This window comes from Anguilla anguilla, chromosome 1, assembly GCF_013347855.1.
Source record: "Anguilla anguilla isolate fAngAng1 chromosome 1, fAngAng1.pri, whole genome shotgun sequence".
NCBI lineage: Eukaryota > Metazoa > Chordata > Actinopteri > Anguilliformes > Anguillidae > Anguilla > Anguilla anguilla.
Genome location: NC_049201.1, coordinates 4,446,186 through 4,456,529, shown reverse-complemented (window position 1 = coordinate 4,456,529; position 10,344 = coordinate 4,446,186). Strand labels below are relative to the sequence as shown.

The 10,344-nt window shown below is 44.6% G+C and overlaps 1 protein-coding gene across 1 annotated transcript in view; it reads right to left on the bottom strand.

Moving 5' to 3' along the window:
- The window catches only part of LOC118228817 (hemicentin-1-like), an 84,872-nt gene that overhangs the window by 63,546 nt on the left and 10,982 nt on the right, over positions 1-10,344 (bottom strand). Inside the window, exons 2-5 of the mRNA XM_035420280.1 lie at positions 7,820-7,876; positions 5,243-5,623; positions 4,686-4,982; positions 4,143-4,409 (exon numbers count right to left, since the gene is read on the bottom strand). Coding sequence (XP_035276171.1) covers positions 4,143-4,409; positions 4,686-4,982; positions 5,243-5,623; positions 7,820-7,865 — 991 coding nt within the window. The 5' untranslated portion in view covers positions 7,866-7,876. The remainder of the gene's footprint in view (positions 1-4,142; positions 4,410-4,685; positions 4,983-5,242; positions 5,624-7,819; positions 7,877-10,344) is intronic.

The window sequence follows — 10,344 nt, the reverse complement described above, 5'->3', positions numbered from 1 at the left end:
ATGCGTTTTGAGGCTGTGCAGTATAAAGGTTAGGAAAACTGGGCTTGCAGCTGAGAGGTTGCCATTACATTACCATTTATGCTAAATGAAAGACTGCGCTTCAGTCAAAATGTTGAAACTTCCTCAATTCAGTTCAGCAAAAACAAACCATACATATGGGTACTGCACATATAAAAAAACCGTTATGATTCATACTTCTAGTGTTTCACTAATAATAACATAATGTGGTAGAAGCCCACAGTAGGGGACTTTTGGGGTGTTAAAGTTAAGCTCTGGTCTGTAGACACAGTAAGCTCCAGAATTATATAAATGGTTAAACATACCACTTAGCACTGTAAGGGCAATAATAAAAAGGTGTAAAACATATGGAATGGTTGCAAATTTGCCAGGAAGAGGAAGCAAGTGCATGTTGTCCCCACGGATGATGAGGAAGATGGTGAGGGAGGCCATTAATAACCCAAGGATCACTGTTTAAGAATTGCAGAGATTAGTTTGTTTCTTGCAGTCAACAAGTAAAAAAAAAAAAAACATAAAATGGCATCTCCATACCAACTGACTCTTTGGAAGGGTGGCATGAAGACAGCCCTTACTGAACACAATAAACAAAACCAAGAATCTGGAGCTTGCCAAACCTCTTTGGAATTATGACTGGAAGAGGACGCTATTGTCAGATGAGACCAAAAATGAATGTTTTGGCCACACGCATTTATTTACTTCCTTCAAAATGCAGTCAGTCTATACTTCTTTAACTGACAAATAAATTGCAACACTTCCTGTTTAGTACCACAACTGTACTCACAGATAAATTGATGTTTATCGAACCTGTGTTATGAAGTTGTTCCACTGATCTACGTCGCTTTGGATAAAAGCATCTGCCAAATAAATGTAATGTAACGAATTGTAATGTTGCAGTGTATTTATAAGATCGTTAAATTGCACATCAGCCATTAACTCAACGTTAATCAATCCAGTTCTACCCAGACTTAAGTAACACATTCGCACATTCGAGCACTCTGTCCCTGTAACTGCAATCATAAAAATACTCAACAGTCGTTGCACTTGATTCATTGTATGTATTCATGTATTGTAAAGCGTCTTTGAGACCATGAAAAGCGCTATATAAAATAAATGTATTATTATTATTATTATTATTATTAAATGAGCAAACTGAGGGACTGACATCATTAAAGTGCGTTTATTTTTGTGCCAGGGTCGCAGTCATGGCAACAATGCCACCATATAGCTAGCCACACTCGCATGTGATAGGTAGCAGGTAGAAGGCTTCTCCGTGCTCATTGGTGGCATTGCAGTAGAAATGGTGGCCCCCGTCTCCCATTGGTCCAGTGAGGACAGACCTTAGGACCCGCCCACTGAGCGTGGACGACGTGTTGCCGCTCGCATTAGTGGAGGAGCCCACGGAGGACCAGGTGACCTTCGCTGGGGGGCTGGAGTCCACAATGCACTCACACCTCCACTGCCCGTTACCCAGGGTGCAACTGGAGTTCCGGAGAATAAGAGGGGCATCTGGAAGAGACACAGACAGACATGCGTGCACATCTTGAAAGGGTAAACAGATGCGCGCTAAAAAAAAAAGGGTTTGAAACATACACATACACATAATGGCCTGTAAATAGATGATGAGTCACGAATGCACTTTTGCGTCATGTCCTTACGAACCGGGGATACTCAAATCTGGCCCTCAAAATCAGTAGCACTGCCCTTTTTCTCTCTCGTCTGCCTGACGGTCCATAGTCCAATAATGCCTCTGATTGGCCAGAGATTTCAGTCACCTGGTGCGTCAGGTTTAAATCACTCCCTGAGTAGAGGGGAGGAATGAATCCGGTAGTACTGCTGCCCCGGAGGCTAGATTAGATTACCCGTGCTCTATACACTTGTGTCTTACACAGGGCCCTAAATCAGGGGTCTCCAATGCAGTCCAAAAAGGGCCGGTGAGGGTTCAGGTTTTTGATGTAGTCCAGCGCTACATAATCTGATTCTACAAATTAACCAATCATGATCTTCAGTCAAGACCTTGATAAGTAGAGTCAGGGGTCTTATGATGGGTCCCTGTGTATTATAAAATGTACGCAGGTACATCATCATAACTGCACTGGCCCACATTGCCCCTGGCCATAGCCCATTACTGCAATTGCATAGCCATTCCCCAACAAAATGCACTCGCCCACGTAATCTCCCAAAATGCACTTCAGTCGAGAACTTAGAGAAATAGAGTCAGGTGACTTTAGTGCTGGGCTCATACAAAAAAACCCACACCCACGCCAGCCCCCTTTCGGATAGGACTGGACACCCCCTGCCCTAAACTGAGAGGTCAGAGAGAGGGACGCGCTTACACTCCACGTTGACCGACGTGACGGGGGAGCTGGACTCGCCCATCTGGTTCCGGGCGGTGCATCGATAGGGTCCGGAGTCTCTGGCCACGGGACGGACCGACAGCTCGCTGGACTCCTCCGCCAGCCCGATCTCCTGCCCGTCCCGCCCCAGGTACCAGCGGTATCCCGACGCCGGTGGGTAGCCCTGTCCAGTGCAGGACAGGGTCACCCCCTCTCCCTCACGGGGGCGGGACGGGTGCTGGGTCACCATCACATTAGAGAGAGGCGCTGAAACAAAAGAAATATGTATTTAGAAACTGGGTCGGAAATTGCATGGTGTTACTTTTAAATGTTTGTGTATTTTAAATATCCCTTTAAATAACTCTTAAAGAACTTATATAGTGCATGCATGTGTGTTTTTGTGTCTGAGTATGCATGCATTATGTGTGCACGTGCACATGCATGTGCATGAATGTGTTCATATGCATGAATGCAGGGGTGTGGTTGTGTTCATGTGCGTGTGTGTGTGCGTGCGTGTGTGTGTTTGTTTGTATGCATGCATGTGAGCTGTGTGTGTATGCATGAATGTGCCTGCGTGTGTGTGTGTGCGTGTGCGTGTGTGGTTGTGTTCATGTGCGTGTGTGTGCAGGTGTGCGTGTGTGTGTGCGCCTGTGCGTGCGTGTGCGCATGCGTGTGTGTACGCATGTATGTGCGTATGTGTGTACATGCGTGTGTGTTTGTATGCATGCATGTGAGCTGCGTGTGCATGCATGTATGTGCATGTATGTGCATGTGTGTGTGTGTGTGTGTGGTGCATGTGTGTGTACACGTGTATGTCTGCGTGTGCGTGTGTGCATGCGCCTGTGTGTGCGTGCGTGTGTGTGTGTGTGTGTGTGTGTACACATGCATGTGCGTGTGGGAGGCAGTCACACACACCTTTCACATACACCCTGAGGAGGCGCTCCTCCTGGCCGTGCTGGTTGCTGGAGACGCAGGTGACGCTCACCTGCTCGGTGGCGGCTTTGCCGACCCACTCTCCCCTCACCGTGTGCACGCTGGTGGTGCTGGGCTGGGCGGGGCTGGCCTCCTGGGTCACCCCGTCCACCCTCCACTGCAGGGAGGCCGAGGGCCTGGCCGTAGCCTCACACCAGCAGCTCACAGCCCCAGCATAGAAGGAGCACCCTGAGGCCTCGGATATGTTGGGCTGGTCTGGAGGGGAAGCAGAGGCCTGGGTTCAGACAGCAGCAGCCTTCACTTTCACCAGGGGGTGGAGCCAATGGGGTACATCAGGGGAAAGGGGTGGAGCCAAGGGGGTATGTCAGGGAAAGTGGTGGGGCTAAGGGGGTACATCAGGGGAAAAGGGTGGGGCTAAGGAGATATATTTGGGGAAGGGGTGGAGTTAGGGGAGTATAACAGAGAAATGGGTGGAGCTAAGAGCTTATAACAGGGAAAGCTTTCCCAGGCACTACCGAGTCTAGGGGGCCCATAGAGGTGGGGTGTGTATGTTTGTGAAAGAGGACCGCTTGAAAAAGAGATGACAGTAAACACACACACACACACACACACACACACTCACTCTCACACACACACACACACACACACACACACACACACTCACTCAGTCACACACACACACACATACTCACTCTCACAAACACACATACATACACACACACACACACTCACACACTCTCTCACACACACACACACACACACTCACTCACACACACACTCACACACACACACACACACACACACACACACACTCACACACACTGTAATCCCATAATCCCAAAAACACAAAGTACGCACACTCTTTGATGACTTCAAAGTCAGGCGAGCTGCCACTCCCCACGCTGTTGCTGGCTTTGCAGCGGTACAGGTTCTGGTCGCGGTCCAGTTTCATAACTCTTATGTCCTTAGAGCTGACCTCCAATAGCTTGGGCTGGCCTTGATCCACACGGTACCACTGGAAGGAGGTCGCAGGGGGGTTGGCCTGACTGCTGCAGGACAGGGACACGCTTCCACCAGGTGGAAGTGCGTTTGGGGGTCCATGGACACTCACAGATTTCGGGGGATCTGGGGAAAGGATAAAAATGGGTAATTGGGCCAATAGGGATGCCTGGTCGGCCCGCAGGTAGAGGGTATCAATGTTTGGCTGGCATTCTGGTGGAGCACTGCTGGAATGTTGCTGGGATGTTGTGACTGGCAAAATTAGGGCACACAACTACCAATAAAACATTATTTTTTAAATGTATTTTCTCCATTATTCCACATGAAAATCTTCTTTTGCCTGATAGTGCTTTGGTAAGTGGTATGCTTTATGCTCAGGTTGCGGTAACCATGGCAACTCACAGGTGACACGGAGCACAATCTCTCTCCTGGCTGTCCGGCCGCCAGGATGTGTGACATCACACGTCACGCCCCTCCCATGGTCCACCGAGTTCACTTTCCAGGACGTCTCCACGGAGACGCGCCAACGCCCCGCCTCTTGCTCATTGTGGCTCCAACTGAGCACCCCCCTGTGGTTGCGGAAGGAAACGGAAGGGGGGGAAGGGGGGCAGGTGTGGATGACATCACAGGACAGTCTCACCACATCCCCCTCTGTTAGATCACTGCGCAGCACCCTTATCTCCGGCTGAGGGGCGTTCTCTGCGGATAAAACAAATCGCGCACATGCACATTTAAAGTGGTAGGGGTTTGTCTTCACCAACACAACACACTTGGTAACCAAAAAAAATTATAAAAATGAAATAAAGATTAATGTAAAAAAACAATTTGTAAGTCAAGGTGCAATTCAGCATGTTTGGGCATTCCAACATGTCGAGAAAAAGGGGGGGGGGGGGGGGGGGGGGAAACAGAAGGGAAAAAGAGTTTAATCACAACTGCTGGTTTATTATTTTTTTATGTACCTGTAACCTCTAATGTCACCGTCTGATCATAGAAGTAGCCGTCCAGTTGATTTGGCTCAATCCACACATAGATCTTCTCAGCGTTATGTGCTTCTCGTGTCGGGTTGATTTTGAGACTGCAGTTCCCCTTTCCCGCTCTGCCAATTAACTCCGTGCTGTCACGAAACTTATCTATGACGTCCCCCGGTTTGGATTCGCTGTACACCAGCGGGTAGCCACGATTGACGTACTGGTACCAAGTGACTTCAACGGCCTCGTTAGCGGTCGGGGGAGTGAAGGAGCAAGGAACGACGATGCAAGACCCGACCGGAGCGGACATCTGGTTAGGAATCGTCACTGACCACGGCTGTCCAGCCGCAGCCACACTCCAAACTGCCAGACCTGTTCAAAATAACAGAGACCGCAGAATTGCAATGCGGTAGGCTAAACACCCAAGGTCATAAATATCCTTTTCATATTTTTACGATGGATAATACTGATATATGTTTGTTTGATTTTTTTTGTTGTTTTTTTGCTATGTACACAGTATTATCTGGTCATCGCTGTCTAATATTCAGCCAATTAAGCACTTTCCCCATTAAATTTATGGGAGAGTGCTACAAGAACACAAAAACATCTGATGGTAATTTTTTTTTAAACAAGCACCACCATCAGAGAGAGAGCAGTCCATTGTCATCAGGACACTTCAGTTCACCTCTATGACCTAATTTAAAACACTCTTGCAAGCTTTCGTTGTTACCTTTGATTTCCTTCCATTTCTGTGACTGATTTCTATTATTATTTCACTGCAGCCCTCATAAAATCCACAGTAAATTATCCCAGTGAACGTTTTTGTGTTGAAAAGTCGGTGTTAAATCCGTAAAACGCCCTCTTGGTGTTCAGGTTTAAATCCGACTACATTTGGTTGAAAAGTGAAAGGACGTAGCCAGGAAATTTTCGGGTAAAACTTGAGCTGTATTGGGGTTAACCTAAAAATGGTGTCCAAAAATGGTGAGCTATTGTTAGTGAATCAAAGATTACATACAATACCCCGGGCTGATCTGCGCAGTTCAGTACAACTAACTAACAGTCACTCACAAGTAATGACAATACATCCAATCGCTCTCCTAACACTCTCCAAGCATTCCCAAGACACACACTAAAATCCCCTGGGGCCACAGCTTCTTTTATCAATTTTTGCTAACTCCTCCTGTTGTGGAGCTTAAATTTAGTACTTCCCACTTATTTCTTTTGTTAGTCATGTCCTGTTTTTGACACCATTATTTCCCAATTCTTTGACACCAATATTTATGAGCCCCTTCCTTCTTCATTTAAAAAAAAAAATGCTGGTGCTCATCTCCCACATGAATCTCCCTCCCCTTCTATCACAAATCATATATTCTGACGATACATTTGCGTATAAGGCAGAAGCTTCCGTTCGTTCTACGTATATGCTTGCGTACAATGCTTAATTCGCAGGGCAGAAACTGTGTGTGTATTACGTGTTTGTTCTAATTGCACGTTTTTAATATGAAGCACTCACTGCTGCAGGTTGTTAATCTTACGGCTCAGGTTGACCTTTGTCCACTCTGCATCCTCCCTCCTTTGCTAGCCGTATGATACATCATGGAGGTGGCGGCTGGTGCTCTTGAATACATTCCTTTCCCATATACATTGGGCCTGTGCTCTCTGACTACATGTCTTTCCCAATACATTGGGCTTGTGCTTTTTGAGTACATATATATTTATTCCCCACACTATACCGTCCAAAAATATCTTGTGCACTCACAGCTCTCTTGAAACACCACGGCCAATGCATTTTCACACATTTTAAGACGGAAACTGCAAAGTTTAAAAAAAAAAAGTATTTTAAGCCCCCACCCTCAAGGAAGCTAGCACATGCTTCCTCTTGCCAGTGCAGTGGACTGTCCATCAAGGTTAACATTTTATCTGAACTGCAATAACTATATAAAATATATCTTACTTTTTAGAATGTACACATGTTGAAAGCCATAGGTAAAGGCTAAAGATAAAAACAATCGAATTCAGAATACCCAATGTTACAAATGCATTTTCCTGTATTTTGAAAATACAAAATACATGTATTTTATCTAGATACATTTTCTGGCTCCAGTATTTTGTATTTTATTTTGATGCATTTAGTTGAGGGGTATTTTGTATTTTGTAACAAGATACAATTTGATGTATCTTTGCCCATCTCTGCCTGCACCCACACTCGCCCTTGATGCACCTGCCCCAAGGGTGCCAACTCTTACTCTTAATTATTCAATTAGGAAAGTGCCAGCACTAGTGTATGTACTGTACACTAGTTGTCCAGGAAGCTAAGGTAAGCTAAATGACCTTTGGTATCCACGTATTGTACATCGCTTTGGATAAAAGAGTCTGCCAAATAAATGTCATGTAATTAGCTGCAACAAAAACCAGCACACACAACCAGCTGCCCTGGGCTAGAGTTGCACTCAATGCTTACGCTAGTACTTACGTCTATACTTAACTGAACAACCCCTCATTATCCCTGCAGTTGAATTAACAAGATCCATAAATGCAAGCAATTCCAATTGGCGTATGTTACAGTACCTTGAATGACACTGCAAAGAACAGATGATCTCCTGAAGGAACCCATGAGCTCTGTATCTAACGTAAGAAAAAAACACTGACTTCATGGGTCAAATGTAACAAAACAAAAAAAAAAAAAGAAACAGACATGATTATTTGCAGGATGAAAATGATTTTAGACTGTCTGGCAGCAGAAGAAAGAGGTACTAATCCCTGGTGTTTTATCAAATGTACAGTTTGAAAAACTGTGTTATTTCGAGATTTAACTTTGAAGACACATCATTTTATGCAGTTGATTGCTACATGACAAACATTCATTACCTCAGAAAGATACTTTTAATTAGTTGAAAAAAGACACCACATAAGTCACTTCCTCTGTCAAACCAATTGACATACCTTCACATTCAGAAATATAATGAGTTGCCGAGCGATAAATATAATGTTCTGTGTTACGAACCTGCAGGATCTTGAAGTTGTCGTCTTGCTTTTGAGAAGTGCGTATGGTTTGCACGGGTCAGTGCTGCGTTCCTCTTTCAGAACGTCAGGACTGATGCAGAGCTGAAGATTATCTTCTGCAGGGCATGACTACTACGACACAAAACCGTGACCTCAGATAGCAATGAATTAATCGCTGTGGCCAGCTCTAGTCTTTACACCACCCGAGGAGAGATTGGGGGGCGGGGGGGGTTAGCTCATACCCTCATCCCCAGCCCTAGATAGACCCCCCACCCCACCCCACCCCCCTCTTCTAGACAGTATTGTGAATTTTATTTTATTTTTTTAAATGTTGGAATGTAGTTCAAAAATCCGATGATTGGCAGCTCCTATGAACACTTGCTTTGTAAACAAATGCAAAATGGAGATGGTACACTGGGTATTAAGTAATGTATAATGTCGCCATTAATAATGGATTTAATTTCTAAAATGTCTCATTTCATGATCAGACCAAAGAAAACAGGTGCCAACCATATATTTGACTGGTTTTAGCTAATCAAAGTGCTTTATTACAGCTAAAACCTGGACGCTCAGTGAACCTACAGTAGCTACCACCACTGCACTCCACGCTCTAGGGTATGATTTTAACATTGTGGACACACGCACTCACACACACACACACACAAACACACACACCTGAGAACAGGCAATCAGGCAATGCGCTTTTCTACATATTAGTGTGAAAGTTTGTACTTCTGATTCTCTGATTAACACATTACAGGAAACGAGCACTCCTAAAAAAGTTCAACACGGAAAGGGGAGCCATTGCTTCTTGAAACTCAGTTGATCGAGTGACTAATCATCCAGAAGTTCTCAAATGACTATATCCAATACATACATGATTTTATTCTTGGACATTCATTTAAAAATAAATTAACATACAATATCTACAAAAGAATTACATCTCTTAAAAGTTGTTCACAATAGCATTGTGAGTAAATTTATTGCAATTAAATTTATAAATAAATTACCTGAATTCAGTGGGAGCCATTTTATAAACAGACACATCACAGGTCTTGTCCTTTTATAACAGAGTTGCATCGAGTAGTTATGGGCTTCAACCACTACTGAATATTTATTTATCTTGACATTATAGATATTAAATGTATCAAGCCCATTGGAATCAATTTTACATATATAAAATGACAGTACTGCAAAAAAAATTATTAAAATACTGCATATCAGAAAGAAAGAAAAAAAAACATTACAGAAAATTTTGAAAAAAAAGAGGAAAATGAAGTTCAAAAATAATATAAAAGACAACACAAAATGTAACATATACACAGTACTGGACAGGTGAGGGGTCTGTACATAAGAGTGCTGCACTTAGACGGTGGTGGCCATTCGTATAGCTGGGAGAGACACCTCATAGGGGAGTGTGGAGGACCGCTCTGATGGGGCCTGGGGGGGGGGGGGAATAAACAGATTAAATTAACAGGCGGGGGGGGGGGGGTCCAGGGCCCTATTTCCCGAAGCAGGATTACTGAGTTAGCGGGATACCTGCGCCGCATGTGGAACGTGGACCGAAGTGGAAAGAGCCGTTCTGGGTGACACTCTGCGCAGTGATCCAGGTAACTCAGGTAATCCTTCTACGTGAACCAGCCCCTCGGCGTGAAGGGAAGACGTGACACTCCAGAGCACATTCAGTTAACTCAGAACATTCTCACACTGTTATAACACTGGGGGAAAAAAACATTCCAGTAACATTGTGAGAACATTTTGTGTTAGCTGGGATGCTGCTCTTGATGGGTTACAGAAGGTCTGTCCATCTCATCATTTCATCATCACTTATTTTCTCAGCAGATGCTCTCTCTATCCTTATCTACAGTAATTATGTGTGATTACGTGTTTCACTGCCTGTGCGCTTGTAACGGTATGCGTTACAAAAAGAGCTTATTGGCCCAGAGGGCATATTGGCTGGGATTCAATCAACATTTATCCTTAACATGGATTTAGGAATTTAATGCAAGAATTATTTTTCTCTCGCTCTCTATCTCTCTCTCTTTACAAATACAGTTCAGTGAGTTCTTTCTACTGGGGTTTTATATTTG